This window comes from Eptatretus burgeri, chromosome 17 (genome assembly GCF_056783735.1).
Source record: "Eptatretus burgeri isolate ZD-2024b chromosome 17, Ebu_testis_v1, whole genome shotgun sequence".
NCBI lineage: Eukaryota > Metazoa > Chordata > Myxini > Myxiniformes > Myxinidae > Eptatretus > Eptatretus burgeri.
This window is the reverse complement of record NC_140977.1, coordinates 56,357,922-56,378,366: the sequence shown is the minus strand read 5'-3', so window position 1 is coordinate 56,378,366 and position 20,445 is coordinate 56,357,922. Positions and strand designations below refer to the sequence as shown.

The window sequence follows — 20,445 nt, the reverse complement described above, 5'->3', positions numbered from 1 at the left end:
AGGCGGAGTTAACGGGCGGGCTCGTGGAGGGGGCGGAGTTAAGGGGCGGGCTCGTGGAGGGGGCGGAGTTAAGGGGCGGGCTCGTGGAGGGCGGAGTTAAGGGGCGGGCTCGTGGAGTAGGCGGAGTTAAGGGCGGGCTCGTGGAGGGGCGGAGTTAAGGGGCGGGCTCATGGAGGGGCGGAGTTAAGGGGCGGGCTCGTGGAGGGGGCGGAGTTAAGGGGCGGGTTCGTGGAGGGGGCGGAGTTAAGGGGCGGGCTCGTGGAGGGGGCGGAGTTAAGGTGCGGACTCGTGGAGTAGGCGGAGTTAAGGGGCGGGCTCGTGGAGGAGGCGGAGTTAAGGTGCGGACTCGTGGAGTAGGCGGAGTTAAGGTGCGGACTCGTGGAGGGGGCGGAGTTAAGGGGCGGACTCGTGGAGGGGGCGGAGTTAAGGTGCGGGCTCGTGGAGGAGGCGGAGTTAAGGTGCGGACTCGTGAAGGAGGCGGAGTTAACGATGACACACTTGACAAGTCGGCGCAATGAAAGGCAATGGCTGTGCTGGTTTGTGGGCGGAGTTAAGGGGCGGGCTCGTGGAGGGGGCGGAGTTAAGGGGCGGGCTCGTGGAGGGGGCGGAGTTAAGGGGCGGGCTCGTGGAGGGGGCGGAGTTAAGGTGCGGACTCGTGGAGTAGGCGGAGTTAAGGGGCGGGCTCGTGGAGGGGGCGGAGTTAAGGGGCGGGCTCGTGGAGTAGGCGGAGTTAAGGGGCGGACTCGTGAAGGAGGCGGAGTTAACGATGACACACTTGACAAGTCGGCGCAATGAAAGGCAATGGCTGTGCTGGTTTGTGGGCGGAGTTAAGGGGCGGGCTCATGGAGTAGGCGGGGTTAAGGGGCGGGCTCATGGAGTAGGCGGGGTTAAGGGGCGGGCTCGTGGAGGAGGGGAAGTTAAAGGGCGGGCTCGTGGAGGAGGCGGAGTTAAGGGGCGGACTCGTGAAGGAGGCGGAGTTAACGATGACACACTTGACAAGTCGGCACAATGAAAGGCAATGGCTGTGCTGGTTTGTGGGCGGCGTTAAGGGGCGGGCTCGTGGAGTAGGCGGGGTTAAGGGGCGGGCTCGTGGAGGAGGCGGAGTTAAGGGGCAAGCTCGTGGAGGGGGCGGAGTTAAGGGGCGGAGTTAAGGGGCGGACTCGTGGAGGAGGCGGAGTTAAGGGGCGGACTCGTGAAGGAGGCGGAGTTAACGATGACACACTTGACAAGTCGGCACAATGAAAGGCAATGGCTGTGCTGGTTTGTGGGCGGAGTTAATGGGCGGGCTCATGGAGTAGGCGGGGTTAAGGGGCGGGCTCGTGGAGGAGGCGGAGTTAAGGGGCGGGCTCGTGGAGGAGGCGGGGTTAAGGGGCGGGCTCGTGGAGGAGGCGGAGTTAAGGGGCGGGCTCGTGGAGGGGGCGGAGTTAACGATGACACACTTGGCAAGTCGGCGCAATGAAAGGCAATGGCTGTGCTGGTTTGTGGGCGGAGTTAAAGCTGCTTTCAAGGGTTGAGGGTGAGGAGGGGGCGGAGCGAGCGGATTGCCGTTTTGGCTTGGCGGAAAGAGGTAACATTATACTGACAAGACGCGAAGCGAAGCGGCTCGGCGTGGAGTCACCACCGTGGGAACGCTGGAGGGTGACAGGAATCCCCGAAGGATTGACGTGGGGCCCCGGCGTCATCTCGGGCACCTCTGCGCCACCGTCGGGAAACTTTGACTGAAGTTTTTCCCAAGTTCCGACGAAGCTCGCTCGACATGGACTCGGCTCGTGCCAACGGACACGCTTGCCTGTCTGTGGTGGCCCCGCGCGACTGGCTCGGCGGACTCGGACTCGGACTCGGACTCGGTCACGGCGCCGTCATTGCCCTCGCCGCGGGAGTCGCGGGTGCCTGTGTGTGCGGACTCGCGTCCGGACTGCTCGCTGTGATGGACGCGATCGCCGCGCTCATCGCCGCCTGTTCGTTGGCCTTTTGTCTTTCGCGGATTCCACCGGTCCACAGGGTCGCGTGTCCGTCCGGCGTGTCTGACGCCACTGGGTCCAACGTCCCGGATCGTCCTCCACGTCCGACTCCCCCTCACCGTCCCTCACCCCGGTCGTCCTGTCGTCCGGGGGTCGTGTGCCAGGCACTGGCTCTGGCCGTCCTCGCACAGCTTGTCGAAGTGGTGTACCGGTCGACCAGCGACGCGGACGGAGCCTACCCCACCTTATGGCCAACATTGGCTACCGTCACGACCTTGATACTCCATGGACCTTGGTCTCGGGCCTGGCCCGGTCTGCTGGCCATCGTAACAACTCGCTGTCTTGGCCTCAACACCGTGTCGGTACTCTTACCACCATCACATTGTCTCCTGGCGATTTATTCCGCCGGTCTCATCGGAGGACTCGCGTCATGCTTCAAGTTCCCTGGTCTTGACTCCTTGGATATTCGTGAGAAGGAGGACCAAGGGTGTGAGGCTTGGACAACAGGAGGTCCTGCGGACAACGTCTCGTCGGTCTTGGATATTCGTGAGAAGGAGGACCAACGGTGTGAGGCTTGGACAACAGGAGGTCCTGCGGACAACGTCTCGTCGGTTTTGGATATTCGTGAGAAGGAGGACCAAGGGTGTGATGCTTGGACAACAGGAGGTCCCGTGGACAACATCTCGTCGGTTTGTGCGCTTGGCGGGAAAAACGTGCGATCTCACAATGTACGTGTCCCTGATGGTCACGAAAATGAGCAAGATGGACAAACGGACAAGTCGATGGAACAAGACGAGAGGACTTGGACATCTGGAGAACCTGTGGCCTCTCCAGGTGGTTTTCAGTCTGAACGTTCTCGATCTCTGGCGATCAAGATGGAAGGGGCTTGTGGGATGAGGGACGAGGAGCAAACAAAGGAGGAAAGGAAAGAGGATGAAATACAAGTGGAAGGAAGGACCGACGTGGTGGAAGGAGAACCTGATGGACTTCAGGAGATGTTGAGAGTTCAGGGAAACAGAACGTTTCCGAGAATGGAGATCACGGGAGGTCGTGAAACTAGCGAGGGGGCTCTTAGCGACAAGAAGCTGGTCGTGGGAAAAGACAAACGTGGGGATGAAATTGGGGGCACGACCGACCACGACGAGAGTTTGGAGGAAGGTGAAGACAAAGGTCCACCCGTTAGGAGATCCAGCTCTCTTGATGTCCACCTTTGCCAGCGTTTTAACCGCCGTGTGTCTCTTCCAGTGTTTGCCCAGCACCCGGTGAGCAAATCGGGAGTGAGCAGCTCACCGTTCTATACCTGCTTTGGTTCACCTCTTGCCATTACACATGTTGTTGCTTTCACTGCCACCTCGTTTTTATGTGGATGAGTCACCTTGCACCTCTTTCATCCTTCACCTGAACATCTACCTGTGCCCCTCAAATCGAAACAATAGTCGATACTTTTGATTTATTGATTTTATTTCTTTCAATATTGTTGCACCTCTTCACTTCATTGCTTTATCGTATGATGCTGTTAGATTGTTGGTTTTTCATGCAAAATCGAGGCTCATGGAAGAGTGAGGAAATCGGAGGGTAGTGAGCACAAGGTACTGACTTTGCGGTGGTGAAAGGACATGTGGGAATGAATAAATAGGAGCATGAGAGAGAGGAGTAAACTTATTAAGTTGCAGGTAAATGAGGTGGATTAGAGAAGGCAAAGATCATGGGTATAGGTCTACGTTGACCAGAGATCATGGGTCTATGTGGACGTTGACCAAAGATCATGGTTTAGGTGGAGGTTAACCAAAGATCATGGTTTTGGCAGAGGTTGACCAAAGATCATGGTTTAGGCAGAGGTTAACCAAAGATCGTGGTTTAGGTGGAGGTTGATCAGAGATCATTGTTTCGGTGGAGGTTGACTCGAGACCATGGTATAGGTAGAGGTTGACCAAAGATCATGGTTTCGGTGGGGGTTGACCAAAGATCATGGTTTAGTTGGAGGTTGATCAGAGATCATGGTTTAGATGGAGGTTGACCAAAGATCCTGGTTTAGATGGAGGTTGACCAAAGATCCTGGTTTAGGTGGAGGTTGACCAAAGATGATTAAGGTGGAGGTTGACCAAAGATCATGGTTTAGGTGGAGGTTGACCAAAGATATTGGTTTAGATGGAGGTTGACCAAAGATCCTGGTTTAGATGGAGGTTGACCAAAGATAATGGTTTAGGTGGAGGTTGACCAAAGATCATGGTTTCGGTGGAGGTTGACCAAAGATCATGGTTTCGGTGGAGGTTGACCAAAGATCATGGTTTCGGTGGAGGTTGACCAAAGATATTGGTTTAGGCGGAGGTTGACCAAAGATCATTGTTTAGGCGGAGGTTGACCAAAGATCATGGTTTAGCAGAGGTTGACCAAAGATCATCGTTTAGTTGGAGGTTGATCAGAGATCATGGTTTCGGTAGAGGTTGACCAAAGATCCTGGTTTAGGTGGAGGTTGACCAGAGACCATGGTATCGGTGGAGGTTGACCAGAGATCATGGTTTTGGTGGAGGTTGACCAAAGATCATTGTTTCGGTGGAGGTTGACTTGTTGCATTGTCCTCTTTTTCTCAGCATCCTCCATTCAGACCTCACTTCCTCCTTCTCACTAACTTTGTCGAAGGTTTGTCCTTGAGGAAGCTTGCCTATTATCATTATTATCATCATCATTATTATTATTATTATTATTATTATTTATTCTCCAGATGCTCACAAACTCAATGAAACCGCTGCACCCATCGGTCGTTTAAGGGTCATGTCCACGCCACATGGCTACATGTAGCCGTAGTTTTGGCGGGAATGGTCCAGAATATCTTTTGGATGGAGGAGGAAACAATGTGTACACATTCTGAAATTATGGAGACATTTCTTTTTTTCATGCTGTTTTATAATCACCGAGAATTAAGTGTGACCGTCCTTTAACCCCTCATCATGGTTCATTCTTCCGAATGAGCACAACGAACTTGCTCGCGTCGTCAATATCCAAGTATGAATCGGAAAACGCTCTTTCCTCATGTATCATGCGATTCCTCATGCGCTTTAGTGTGACGTCACAATGCTTTCATCACATCAAGCCTGGACGTCGTTTATAATTGGGCCTAAAATGAGTCATATGGCCAGAGATATTGATTATGGGAAAACACGAAACTTTTAGCCTCTTCTGTTTGGGAAATACGAATTAGAGCTTTTCCTTTGAATTGACTTCACCTGTGGGTCCCTCCAGTCAACCTGTGTTATTATTGATATATTAATATTTAAATTAATTTTCTTTAACTTGACTTCTCCTGTAGATACCTTCAGTTGACCTGTGTTATTATTGATACTAGCATAACCCGTGCTCTGCGCGACATGTTGGGGTGGGTGTGTTTGAGAAAGGAACTGATGCACAGTATCAATAGTAATTTTACTTTTATGCAGTAAGTGGAATTACAATGTTCAAAGTACTTCTTGATACACAATGTTTTGGGTTATAGCATTGTCATTGTGGAACCCTTGTTTTGTAGTTGGTATAATTTTCACCGTAAAGCCAAATGCAGTAACCGTTTTTGGCACGATTTCACTGTTTCAGAAGCATTTTATTTACTTTTTTTTTGTACCATGCACCACATATGGTCTTTGAGATAAGGTAAGCCGAATATCACGTTACTCGAGCGTAGAACAAAGTCGAAGATAGCGCTACACGAAACCACAAACTCGGAAATAATATATAAGATGTTAATATTTAAATTAATCTTCTTTAACTTGACTTCTCCTGTAGTTACCTTCAGTTAACCTGTGTTATTATTCATATGTTAATATTTAAAATAGTCTTCTTTAACTTGACTTCTCCTGTAAGATACCTTCAGTTAACCTGTTAATATTTAAATTAATCTTCTTTAACTTGACTTCTCCTGTAAGATACCTTCAGTTAACCTGTGTTATTATTGATATTGTTGCGGTCACGGATCCCGAGACACCAGCTTGTCATTCGGGGATTAATCCCCGGTTGTCCTCGGAAGAGCCGGACCTGGGGCCACCGCTCACAATTTACGTTGTGGTACGGTGGGTTGTTTTAAAACGACAAACGCCACCCAGTTAATCACGAGTTCCAGTGTCTGCCGTCTAATTATTCCGTTTAATGAGAAGTCACGTGGTTACCTGAGCGGGGAGCGCGCCCTCGGCGAAGCACCAATATTATCTGATTAGATTTTAATTAGGGTGGCTGAGCGTTTTAACCGCTGGTGCGTACCGACGATTTTTTTGGTCAAATCTGTGGTAATTACCTCCCAGTCTATCTCGGTTCGACCAATGCTAGACCGATGGAAGGAAAGGACAAACACGGACAGGTTGGAAATCGACAAATAATTTATTAATAATAAAATTAATAAATAAAAATAACTTTATTTGCTGAGGTGAATAAAGAATTTCAAAGCAAAATCAATCAAAATGCCAGGAAAGAGACAAAGAGCAGATGCTTATCGGGGGTTGACTTACAGCTAAACACGGACAAGGATACCCAGCAGATCATTTAGGGGGAGGGGGGAGGTGGGGGGGAGAATCGTCTCACTCACCAGAAAGTCATCCGTGAAGCGAAAACGTCCTGAAAATGTGTGCGTGTGTGTCACGTCCGTCGCCAGCACCCAGCTTTGCCATGCACCCTCTCGCGGGGCAGCCCTGAACGCCATTCGACGTCTGGAGGGCACCGAGAAAGTCCGTCGCAGGTTTCGACCCTGGTGTTTGTTGGTGATCGACCCGTGCCTCACTTGTTGGTGGCTTTGTTCACACCCGCACGCGCACCACATGCTCGCTTACCAAAGCTCTGGGCAGGACGAACTGTCTCGCTCTTGGCGCTGGCCAGACACCCACACGCACGCTTCCTTCTCTCTTGCTGCCTACACCGGCTTCTTGCTTACTTCTCTCTTGTACCTCTTTAATTCACGCTTTTTTATATCTCAGAACGTATCTCTTTCTTCAGAACATATCGCTTTCACTTTTTCCTCACTCTCAAAACGTATCTCCTCACAGAACGTCTCTCTCGCTTCAGAACGTCCCTCTTTCGCCTTTTCCTCTCAGAACGTCTCTCCTCACAGAAAGTCTTTTTATATCTTCGGGGCGTCTCTGTGGGTCTAACCCACCCCACGCTCACCTGCCCCACTGGCGCACGGTTACCATGACGACCCGTGTGCTCTCAAAAAAGGCGGGCATCGGAGCTCACGGAAGATCGCTGCTGAGGAAATATAAGGGCGGGCTTCAGAGCTCGTAAAAGATTATTGCTGAGGAAATATATGGGTGGGCTTCAGAGCTCGTGAAAGAATGTTGTTGAGGAAAAATGAGGACGGGCGTCAGAGCTCGTGAAATAAATGTGTGTGAACATGTCTGTCGTAAAGTAAAAAGCTTCTCATAAGAGAGGGGATCTATCCTTTACCCTTCTCAACGCATCACATTTAAGATCCCATTAGACATGGGGATGGGGCTCATCTGAACATGTATTTTAGGAAACAACTGTCTGAGGACCTGGATGTGTGGATGCATTCATCAGACTGGATTCTGAAATCCGTAACAATATGTTAATATTTAAACTAATCTTCTTTAACTTGACTTCACCTGTAGATACCTCCAGTTAACCTGTATTGTTATTATTGTTGATATATTAATATTTAAACTAGCAGATACAACCCGTCGCTTCGCTGATGGGACTATTAAGGAGATGGGGGGGGGGAGGAGAAAGCGGGAGGGAGAGAGCGGAGGGAAGGGAGTGAGAGAGAGTAGAGAGGATGGAGGAGGGTGGGGCGCAGGAGGGGTGGGGAAGTGAGAAAGGGAGGGGGGGAAGAGCGAGGAAAGGGTGGGGAGAGCAATACCTCACCAAATGTCGCTATATATTCCGGGAGGTTGGTGGGTGTGAGCGAGGAGGATGTGGGAGAGAGAAAAGTGGGGTGGGGAAGTGCGGAGGGGAGGAGGTTTGGGAAGAGGTAAGCGTGAGGGTAGGGTAAGGGAAGGGAATGCAGTGTGAGGGGGAGGAAAGGCGGAGATGGTAAGGGATGGCCGTTAAGGACAGGGAAGACCTGGTGGCGAAGGGTAGGTAGTGAGGGGTGGGGGAGGGTAGGGAGTAAGAGAAGGGGGCGGGTAGGCCTTGAGGGGAAGGGAAGGGAAGGTCGTGACAGCAGGGGAAGGCAGCATGAGGGGAAGGGAAGGGAAAGCAGAGCGAGGGGAAGGGAAGGCAGCATGAGGGGAAGGGAAGGGAAAGCAGAGCGAGGGGAAGGGAAGGCAGAGTGAGGGGAAGGGAAGGGAAGGTGGTATGAGTGGAAGGGAAGGAAAGGTGGCATGAGGGGAAGGGAAGGCAGAGCAAGGGGAAGGGAAGGGAAGGTAGAGCAAGGGGAAGGGAAGGGAAGGGCGATAAAACCCACCCAAACAGCAACGTTTTCTTTTTAACATCCAGATTCCTTATAAAACCCGGCGGGAGCATTTAAAGAGCAGGTTTTGGGTCGCTGATGACTTCGCGTGATTCGAAGGCTGTAATCACGTTAATAATCGTTGGGCAATTATTTTCTTACATTTGAAACTCAAAATATGCTAAAATTAACTCTTCAGTCAAAACTTTTGTCAGTGATCGAAAAACAGACCGGAATTTACCAAAGATGCGATGACGTCACATTCTCCAAAAACTTCGTGAACATTCGGAAACAGCGTGTGAACAATGGCAAGATGCGAATCAGAGAGAGATTTCAGCGGCGATGAAATTGAGTGTTTTCATTCCGATATTGCCGAGGACGAGTCGGAGGATGATGGGAATTTATACTATGGAGTTTCTGGCCCTGAGCCATATAAATTTGAGCCACTTGCAAGTGCCAGAAAACGGCCTATTTCGTGTACAAGTGGCAGGACCGACTGCCTGGCAGTTCACACTGACAGACTACATCAGACAGATTGGTTTGTAGATTTTCATTTTATTGTTCGATGCATAAAATAATGTAAAGTTTGATTCGTCTGTCACTTGATATAATAATTTTTAACCCTCTAGTCACTCAAGAGTCAGAAATAGAATAAATCAATGATGGACCCAAATATATTATACACCGTAGCCTTGGCGTTGAAGTCTTTCTGACAGCTGAGCTTAACGCCAGCAAAAGTGAACAGTAAAAACAAACTCCAACTTTCAAGAGACTGTTGTGGCATATAAATACCAAAACATGTTTGGCCTCATTGGGAAATATTCTACTAAATTTAGAAAAAAAAGTGGAAAATTGATCAATTTTTTACAATTGAAATGAAATAGCCCAATTTGCTGATGCTGTTAAAAAAGTAATTTAATCAACAATAAGTTAATTTGTTGAGAAATTTTTTCATGCTTGTGTTTTTATCAGAAAGTTTATTTATTTATTTATGTTTTTCCATGTACTCAAGTTTATTTATTTATGTTTTTCCATGTACTCTTTAAGAATACATTTCAAGGTTTTTCTCACTTAAACTCAACAATTAATTCTGTGACAGAGCAGTATCTAGAGAACTTGTCAACCAACAACTCGTATTCACAGAGTGGTGATCGGATGTGTTTATGCCTTCGTAATCCTCGGCTGTGAAATGGTCACCACAAATGACAAGTCTATCCAAAGGGTCCTCTTTACCCGTTTTCTTTGGGGGGAAATTCGCCCGTTTTGTTTGTACGAATCTTATCCACTGCCGGCGAATGTTTGATTCCTTCGGGAATCGGTGGGAGCGATTACCAGTTTTCCAGCCATTTTCGCAAAACGTGACTACACACGTACGAGGCATGATGTACAAATATCGAAATAACTTTGTTCTACAATCATTTAAAATAAAAAAAGGATAATATAGACAGTTGCAAGCTCAAAAAAAGCGAAAGAACGGCTCGCTGAACTGGACACTTCTTCAATGAGCGAGTGAGCGTCCGCTTTGTTTTGGAGAACGTGGCGTCACCATCCATATATGGCACGCGGCTGTGTTTTTTTTCAACAACCTCGAGAAATAACAACTTCGGAGTTAAATTTCGTTAATTTTCCCAAAGTTGGGCAACCACAATAGTTTGCATCGTACTATTTAATGCACATATAATCATATTGATAAATTTTCGAAACATGTTTTGTGACCCGCAACCTGCTCTTTAAAACCTACGTTATCCAACTGGCAAATTCAAAACTAAACTGTCAGTCCTCAACAGTCCCCGTAATAGAGGGGACGGGGTGGGGGAGCAGGGGGAGAGAGAGAGGGGGGGATAGGGATGGGAGAAAGAGGGAGAGGGGGTGTGACGTCCAGTGTAACAACACACTTTAATGAATCACCCTGCCTGTGAAACACCGGGGTGACACTTTATAGCTGGGTCGGGATTTGAACCTAGGCTCAACAGCTGAACCTCGGCTCAATTTGAACCTAGGCTCAACAGAAATATAATTCTGAAATTCTGGATTTAAATTACCAAGGATTCAATTTTCTGTTTGATATATTTTTGCATTGCCAAAATATTAGCTTCCCATGATATCAACAAAGCAGAGAGGTGATTTGCCAGTGCAAACAATGGTTGAGAAACCTTGTGTTTTTTTGGAGTGGCGCTAACCATGCAAACCACCTGGAGTCAGAAGCTGATGTGATATCATCGTCAAATCTGTGACTATCACCCGGATACCACGCGGTGAATTTGTTTGGAATGACCAATCTGCATCCAAGCACCTTCTGAGGTCCTGAGGTCCTTCTGAGGTCCTTAGCATATCCGTTGTGGTGTCACCACTTTTCCACATTTGCTTGTATGTATGTCTTCTAAATTCAGGTGCTGCTCGTTCTTGCTTTATGGAGATAGAAGAAGGTCAAAAGTAGTTCCTTTCTTTCCAGCTTCTGTGTCGACCTCAAACACGTTCCCATTAATCATCCTCATAATCTTTGGATCCAAAACTGCCATTGAAGTGTTCTCGAATCGCATATGGGTCGCTTTGATCGTAGCTCACTGAAGGGTTTTTGTGGATCATCAACGAACTTGTCTTGGCATTCTCTGCCTTGCCAGCTGCATATGTTTGTGCGGACAGTAAAATAGCACGTGTCGGGGGTTTGGCTTCTTCTTCCTCTCTTGAGGGTAACCCTGATCAGTCCTGAGCTTCCAGAGTACCATTGCAACTCCCTGTCCTCTCTATCTCTGTCGTCCTGGCCCAGGTGTTGGTTGGCCGTCTGTCAACCTGACATTCTTTCCAACTTGATAAATTCCATTTCCAAACAACTTTGTTTCTTGCAGAGCCACGAGTGTCACCTGGTATGTACCTGTCCTGCTCTTACTGCTTCGTCCATTTGGCAGTCTACCGTTTGACTTCAGTACCTGTGGGCAGGCTCAAAAGATCCTTTGAACAGAAGCATTTTCACTTTGTTCTGTGTGCACATTGTGATTGTGTCTGGGAGACTTGCAAACTCTCCGCATGTGACCACGGAAGGTACGAACCATGTCGCGCCATTGCAAGATTCCCTGCGCTTGTACCCATCCCGATTTTCGCCTGCAACTTCGTAGTCGTTCAGTACAAGGTCGTATCCGATACACCCGTCACCACTCTGACATGGGTCGGACTTGTGACTGAGCCACGCATGCTCATGTCCATGTACGCACCTAGACACTTGTGATGCACACATGGCGTATCTACTTTACAATACTGCACTTGATCATCTTCACACTTGTATTCCTCGATCTCTTATTTCTCAAATCTTGATCGAATTTTATTTGAATCTCTTATTTATTTATTTTTTGTTCCTCCCTTTCTTGATGTGCGACTTATTTTGAAACTTTTTTGTTGCTCTTGAAAAAAAAATAATGATGATACAATCTATTTTCTTGTGGTGTCAGCAGTACAGGAAGCCATTTCAACAAGTGCAATGGAATGCTAAGTTTGTGTACGCCGTAGTCTGAATATTTCCTGGTGTTTGTACGAGGCCCCTTATTTTGCCCTGACAATGGACTAACGTCCGAAACGTCAACCACACCTCGTTTCCCGGTGGTGACGAACACTCTTGTAAATCCTTCGTTGTTAAAATGCAATTTTAGTAAATGGTTGAGTTTTGTCAATTTGTTTGTTTTTCCTCGAAATGTGTTTATTGGTTGATTTTGTTATTTTTTTTTTTTTAAACTTTTAGCCAAAGTACTTGCCCTGCAAATATTTTGTCCCATGACGTGACTTTGTCAGGACATTCCGTGCTCCGATTGTTTCAAGTCTACTCGCAAAGCATTTACCTTCAATTTGACACTTCTCTTCTTTCAGCTGGTGCTCTTACTGCTCATTTGTCACCTCTGTAGTTGATCGAGTGGAAAGGCACTGATCAGTGTTGGTATCAAGTGCAGAGATTGGCAAAGGGTCGTCTTTTGTTCCATCATAGAATGGCATCTGGCCTGTCTGTTTAAGACAAACTAGACTGGAGCCATAGGAGGCATATATTTATCACATGACGTGAGGGTGGGGGGAAAATTAAGAGTAAGAAAAGAAAGATACGGGAGGATGATAGGAAATAGGAGGGTGAGTAATGGAGTGTGGATAGAGAAGAACGGAGGATTGGAAGGAGAGGGGGAAAGGGAAAGGAAGGCGCACATATGGAGCATACGTGATATGAAATAGGACTCATGGACTCTAATCAAATGAAGGACCAAACACTGCATTGGAGTCATCAAAAGGAACCCGAAGAAGCAAAGATAGAGTCATCACGAGGCACCTGGATAGGATTCGGGTTTCAGGTACTACTCATCTACCTTCCCTCAAACCTATCCAGGCGCAGCCAAGTGAGTCACTAAATGGGGGCATGATGGTTGTTGTTGTCGGTTGTAAGGTGGTTGTTGTAGTCACTGTGCCTCATGTGTTGTATTTTATAAATGTGAATGCCTTTGTTCCTTAACAATACAACATCACAAACTTTACTCACACATGACGAGGCCAACATACGTTTGTAATCATCTCATGGATTGTCATTATTGAACATTCCTTGCAGAACTGTTTGGTTTAACAAAAATGAATGAAAAATATTCCAACAAGTCATGCAACTGGTTATAAATGGGCACAAAGACCGGCCATTTGTACCATCACACCCACGATGCTTACGATAGGGTTTTATTATTTTTCACTGTTGCCAGGTTGGCTCCATCTGAGGAATTGGTTTTCGCCAAATTGGAAGGTCTTTCACCAAATGCAGTCACGTCTACTGTCGCAAAAGCAAAAGAACTGTTTTAGTACCGATGCACATTTCTTTAAACGTATTACTACTACTTTGTTGTTTTTGAGGAAACCTCGAGTCGGTCGTGGTTCTGTGTTGTCCGCACTGGAGTTTCACAATTTTGTTGAATACAGTCAAACCGTCCTTGTTTGATTGCACTCAAATTGTAGTTGTTGTCACTGTTGGACATTGATGCTTCCACAAATTGCATTTGTTTGCTTGTGTCTGCGATTATATTTGATTTTTGTGGCCTGGCAGGATAGCCTAGAGGTTTGCACACTCACCTCTGAGCTGTCTAGCCTGGGTTTGAAAAGGCAACCCAGCTATAAACTACCACCCTGGTGATTCCTAGGTAGGGTGATTCATCAGTGTGTGCGCCATCCCTCGTATGGACGTTAACCTGGGCTTCGGTGCTGGATGTTAAAGATCCAACGGTATCTCGTGAAGAGTGGGTTGAGTTATCGCCGGCACTCTGAACAAATGACTAATTCCTGTCCTGAGTGTGGATATCGAGTGGTTTGATATTTTTGGAGATTCCTTGACACCAGGTGACATTGCTTGCTATGTTAGTGTGTGGTTGATGTCTGAGCAGCGGCTTCTGTACTATAAAGAAATTGACCAGGTGATTCACATGTTTCGTAATGAGCAACCTTCTTCGGATACGAAGTTCAACGAATGAGATACTCTCAATAATCCAAGGCACTCCAACGTGTTTTATATTATGTTTATGTGTAATATAATGTGTGTGTGTATATATATATATGTGTATATATATATATATATATATATATATATATATATATATATATATATATATATATATATATATATATATATATATATATATATATATCAGTCATTAGTCTGTTATGGTTGTCTGGGTCGAATCCGGTGAGTCACATCAAAGCAAACGTAAAGGTTCGATGATTAGACGGCTCCGGAGTCTGATGGCGGCCTTTGATCTGCACTACCGTGACTGTTGGAACCGCCGAGCCAGCCAAGCCCTACGTCGAGAGGCAATCACGTGACCGACCTAATGAGGCCGAGCAAACCATAGTCACGTGTTGCAATCTTACCTAGCGGTACGGAGACCGCGACCAATCAACCTCAACAGGATTTCCTCAAACCACCAGATGAAGCCACCTGGACAAACGGAATTCACCCAAGACCAAGTCAGGTTTATTTCGATGATGGCACAGGGAGGGAACGAAGGAGCGACAACAAATAACTGTCGATAGGGAACAATAAGACTAATCTCTTACGACTGATCATACGCGTCTACAGACCAAACGACTAACGAAGGCCTGAATTATCTAATCTGTAACTGTGCCCATCCTACATGCCACAGGAGATAAACGAGAGATAGAGATGGAGAAGACAGGAAATACCTTAGCTATGCCCAGCAGGACACAGCTTGTGTACATGGCGGAACCGACATGCTCATTCGTCCCAGCAGGCATGGCGCAAGATCCAGGAGGTGGGAATTCAGGAAGTTCGTGTCAAGCTGCAGAGGCATCAGCGGGGTGGGCAAGGGCCGAGCAAAGGGGGAGGGGGTGAGGGGGATGTTATTCGCACCGACAGTGCGCAAACCCTGGACAGCGTTCCATGCCGGAGTTCAAGGTCCCATTTCACCCCGTGACGTAGCTAAACATACTCCTGGCAGCCTGGTGTTCCCCCTTTAAAGTGCATTTAGGGCAGAAAACGAAGGATAGAAACATCAAATGAAGGCTCACAGGGTTGAGAATTTTTATCCACACACATGAAGGTGGATTTGATGTCTCTGTCTAAACTTAATAGCGACGCTTATCTAATACACTATCATATTTAATTACTTTCATGCTTCTTCTAAACACTCAATGAGAAAATAACTATGCTATATTAAGCATTTATTAACCTCTTGGAGTTATTTCCACAAATATATATATATATATATATATATATATATATATATATATATATATATATATATATATATGTAATTTGGTGTCTGTCTGTCTGTCTGTCCTGTCCTTTTTGACCACAATCCAATCAGTCATTATTTATCCATTCTCAACCAAACTTAACAGGGGGACGAAGGGTCACACGATGGAAGGCTGCGGCGACTGAATTTCTGCCCTACTCCCAAAGGGGCGTTTCCGCCTTGAGCAAAATCCACGTTAAGATAGCTTATCGTGGTATTTTTCCAAGGCCGCATCTAATAACAAAAGTAATAACACTCATGATAATCGCATTATATTATTACAAAACAACATTAATACTAATAATATCCCCCCTCCCCAAGGGTTTCTTTTCCTCCTTGGACAAACGCTGTGTTAACGTGTATAAATAGCTTATCGTGGCGTTTCGTGGGACACCACTACCAGAAGTAAAAAAATATAGTAAACCGAAAACACGTATGATTACGTTTTTTAACAGTCGCGACTGCTGTTTAACACTCAAGAGAAAGGGGGGAAACCTGTTTTTTTATGTTTGTCGCGCACCCCACAGACTGAGGGACCTGAGCGTCAACCTACTGTCATCGACACACCCCAGCGAGGATAATACCATGATCCTTCCTGCTGCTCCCTAAGAAGTGGTGTACTATTACGATAAAAGTGAATTTGTACAAGTATACTGTATATGCTTCAATGGCGAAAAATTTCGAAACCAAATTTTGCATGTCGCTTCGGGGTATACCAAGTATGGTTTCTGTCAAGCATATTTGGGGGAGGGAGTTAAAGGTGGGGGGGAATGTCCCAATTCTCTCCCTGTAAATGTGTATCGTATAGCGCCAATTGGTGGTATCCGGTATTATAAATCATCTGATGTGAAAGAAAGTTGAAACAACTTGATAATTTGCATGACGGTGATGTTTAAATCAGAGAGAAAATAATTAGAATTTTTCAAAAAATTTATTATCTCTTTCTTCTTCGGAACGTATCTCTTTCTCTTCAGAACGTATCGCTTTCGCTTTTTCCCCACTCTCAAAACGTATCTCCTCACAGAACGCCTCTCTCGCTTCAGAACGTTCCTCTTTCGCCTTTTCCTCTCCCAACGTCTTTCCTCACAGAACGCCCCTCACGCTTTCTCTCGCTCGTTTTTATCTCCACGGGGTGCTGTCCGCCCCAAGCTCACCCCACCGGGGCACGGTTACCATGACGACTCGTGTGCTCTCAAAAAAGGCAGGCGTCGGAGCTCGTGAAGGAATGTTGCTGAGGAAAAACGAGGGCGGGCCATCTCCGCGGGGTGTCGTCTGCCCCAAGCTCACCCCACCCCACTGGGGCACAGTTACCATGACGACTCGTGCACTCTCAAAAAAGGCGGGCGTCGGAGCTCGCGAAAGAATGCTGCTGAAGTAAAAATGAGGGCGGGCTTCAGAGCTCGTGAAAGAAATGTGTGTGAATGTGTCTGTCGTAAAGAAGAAAAAAAAAGCTTCCCATAAGAGAGGGGATCTATCATTTCCCCTTCTCAATGCATCACATTTAAGATCCCATTAGACATGGGGATGGGGCTCATCTGAACATGAATTTAAGGAAACAACTCTCTGAGGACCTGGATGTGTGGATGCATTTACCAGACTGGATTCTGAAATCCGTAACAATATATTTATAGATGTATGTTAAAAAAAATAAAACATGACTGCAGCTTTTAACGTATCACGGGCTTTATACCAAATACGCATGCAAATATGGGGAACTTTTGTGTCCCCCACTCATTCCACCTCTCTCTCTCTCTCTCTCTCTCTCTCTCTCTCTGTCTCTGTCTCTGTCTCTCTCTCTGTCTCTGTCTCTGTCTCTGTCTCTGTCTCTGTCTCTGTCTCTGTCTCTGTCTCTGTCTCTGTCTCTGTCTCTGTCTCTGTCTCTCTGTCTCTCTGTCTCTCTGTCTCCTGTCTCTCTCGATCTGTCTCTCTCGTTCTCTTTTTCTCATTTTCTCAATCTTCCCTAATGCTTTCTCGTGCTTCCCACTCCCCCCATCACCACGTTCTGAGTGTATATATTGTCGCAACAGACATATGGCTGTGTGGCTCCAAATCTGTGGTTAATCAAACTCTGAGCTGTAAAATGAAGGATGATGAAATTTTAGGTGGAAGTAAAATTTCAGCGATTGGTATATCGTAGAGAATAAGAAGACACATGGAAACGTTTTCATTTCTCAAGTGCTGAGACCAAGAGATTGAAGCCGATTCCAGATGCTCATAACTGGGATGATGACGGAGCAGGGTGCCGCAGGGCAGGGCGACACACTTTACGAGCCGGGTATTCTCTGTTTATATTGCACTAGTTTAGTCGATTAATCTGGTTAAATTGCATCAGCTATGGCAGTTTGTAGCCCCTCAAACGGACAAGTCTTCATGGTATTACGTACTAGTAAATACAACCCATCGCTTCGCTGATGGGAATATTAAGGGGGGTAGGAGGAGAGGGAGGGGAGAGCAAGGAGGGGAAGAGCGACGCCTCACCAAACGTTGCTATATACGGTACACTCCGGGATGGGGGAGAGAAAGAGGGGGAGGGGTTTGGGAGGAAGTAAGCGTGAGGGGAGGGGGTTCGGGGTCAGGAGAAATGGGGAGAAAGGGTTCTCGACTTGCGTTTGGTTGTGAGACTTATAGAAAAGGGAGCGGTGGCAGGGGGGAGAGGGGTAGTACTGGATTGAACGAAATGGGGTACGTTAAAACAGCATGTTAATAAAGCATGCAGGAGATGGCCATAGGGGTGACTAAGAGAGGGGGGTTGGGAGGAGGTATGTGTGAGGGAAAGGAAATGCGGTGTCAGGGGATGGGAAGACAGCGTGAGGGGAAGGGAAGGGACAGGAAGGCAGCATGAGGGGAAGGAAAGGGAAGGGAGGGGAATGCAAGGCAGCGTGAGGGGAAGGCAGCATGAGGGGAGGAGAAGGCAGAACGAGGTGAGGGGAAGGGAAGGTGACATGTGGGGCAGGGAAAGGAAGACAGAGTGAGGGGAGTGGAAAGGAATGGCGATAAAAGGCACCCAAACTACAACATTTTCTTTTTAACCATCATAATGTTCAATATAAAACTTGGTCGGAGCATTTAAAATCCATGCTACATACTTGGCAAAGGCCGCACATGCATGCCTGCATGCTCGCACATGCAGCAGCCTTTGCTCCCCTCTGATCGGCTCACTCTGAATCTGATTCGTACATGCTACACTCTGGGGAAGCAGTTATAAATTCCAAACTAAACCATCAGTCCTTAATAGTCCTATTCACAGAGGAGGAGGGTGGGGGTGAGGGGAGGAGGAGGGGTGGGGGTGGGAGAGAGAGAGAGGGGTGGGAGAGAGAGAGAGGGGGTGAGAGAGAGAGAGAGAGAGAGAGAGAGAGAGAGAGAGAGAGAGAGGGGTGAGAGAGGGGTGAGAGAGGGAGGAGAGAGAGAGAGAGAGGAGAGGGAGGAGAGAGAGGAGAGGGAGAGGGGGAGAGAGAGAGAGAGAGAGAGAGAGAGAGAGAGAGAGGGGGTGAGAGAGAGAGAGAGGGGGGTGAGAGAGAGAGAGAGGGGGGTGAGAGAGAGAGAGAGAGGGGGTGAGAGAGAGAGAGAGAGGGGGTGAGAGAGAGAGAGAGAGAGAGGTGAGAGAGAGAGAGAGAGAGGGGGGTGAGAGAGAGAGAGAGAGAGAGGGGGTGAGAGAGAGAGAGAGAGAGAGGGGGTGAGAGAGAGAGAGAGAGAGGGGTGAGAGAGAGAGAGAGAGGGGGTGAGAGAGAGAGAGAGAGGGGGTGAGAGAGAGAGAGAGGGGGTCAGAGAGAGAGAGGGGGTGAGAGAGAGAGAGAGAGAGGGTGAGAGAGAGAGAGAGAGAGAGGGTGAGAGAGAGAGAGAGAGAGAGAGAGGGTGAGAGAGAGAGAGAGAGAGAGAGAGAGAGAGAGAGAGAGAGAGAGAGAGAGAGAGAGAGAGAGAGAGAGAGAGAGAGAGAGAGAGGTGAGAGGGGGGTGAGAGAGGATGGGAGATTGTGGGGTGGGGGAAAGTGAGGAGGGGGAGTGGGGATTCTGGCAGATGTGATGTCCAGTTTAACGTCCATGCGAGAGACGACACACACATTGATGAATCACCCTGTCTGGAAAACACCAAGATGCACCCTTTGGTTGACTCCTCCGTCTCGTTTTCCCATCTCTCCCGAAGATAACAGGTGATTCTCTACAGGCTCAAACTCGGACATTGTACTCTAAACTCATATTTATAAAGGATAGGGTGTCAACCAATGGGGTTCTGCGAGCAGTGTATGGTTCGCGAAGATTTGGATCACATCTTCATTCAATGTCCTCGGTACAGGGAACCCAGATCGTGCCTCTTCCACTCTGCCTGAGAGATGGGGATCAGCTGGACGGGTGTACCAGACACACTGTGCCAATTGAGCCAAAAGTACCCTCGACTCTACAAATCATTGCTGAAATTTAGAAAAGAAAAGAGTCCAACAATATAAAGTCCCCTGTACTTGTGTGCTCCAGGCAGTGTTTAGGTGTGTCGCATATATAGAGTCTCTGAAAACGGCAATAAAACTAAAAACGAAGAAGAAACACTGGGATGACGGGATTTGGGTCTGGATTCGAAGGGATTTGAACCCAGGCTAGACAGCTCAGAGTGAGTGTGCGTACCTCTCGGCTATCCTGCCGTGATGTGGCGATTCATTGCTTTGTAGCCACCGAAAACATTTTTTACTCATTGTAATCATCTCATTTCTTTTTACTTCCGAACTCTGGAGATGTCCCCACTGAGAACCATGCCGCGGTATCGCCACGGAAGCTTGTAGAGATCGAAACTTGAAGAGTGCTCCAAGCAAGCACTCCAATGAAACGGTTGAAGAAACTTTTTAAAACGAAACGTTTAAATTTTTTTACGGATCTATCCATGTCGAAGTGACAGGTCGTATAATGAAAGAATATCGTAAGAGGGGAAACGTCAAAATAAAATTGCACATTTTCAGTGAGCGAGCCACCACCCGAGGAACCGCACGACAATGCGGGGCCAAAACGCAGATGAGTCGGGCCTGAACTTTGTTCAAGTCGATGCATATCTTCAGTGACGGTGTGAATACTTCTGTCGTGTCTGGCCATGACTTGGAAACGAACAAACAAGTGGCTTAAGCACTAAAGCAAGCACTCCAACTGGCTTGGCAAGCGATTCGCAGTCGCCAATCAATCGTATAAATACCATACACCCGGAGACACCCAGAATGTCAAGCAATGTCCGAATTGGACAAATGGGCACCTTTTTGTTTTTAGCAGTCATAACTGCTGCTAAGGATAATAAAGAAGTTTAAATTTTGTAACTCTGAGTAGTTTAAGAGATTCTCGCAGTGATCGTATGTGCGGAAATGAAATAAAGT

The 20,445-nt window shown here is 47.3% G+C and overlaps 1 protein-coding gene across 6 annotated transcripts in view; it reads left to right on the top strand.

Annotated features, from left to right (window-relative positions):
- The first annotated feature begins 1,541 nt into the window (after window positions 1-1,541).
- LOC147010180 (cGMP-inhibited 3',5'-cyclic phosphodiesterase 3A-like) overlaps window positions 1,542-20,445 on the top strand; it is an 82,541-nt gene continuing 63,637 nt past the window's right edge. For all 6 annotated transcript variants that reach the window (XM_085862645.1, XM_085862642.1, XM_085862644.1 and 3 more), the window contains exon 1: window positions 1,542-3,223. In XM_085862645.1, the coding sequence (XP_085718771.1) occupies window positions 1,757-3,223 (1,467 nt within the window). In that variant the 5' untranslated portion in view covers window positions 1,542-1,756. The remainder of the gene's footprint in view (window positions 3,224-20,445) is intronic.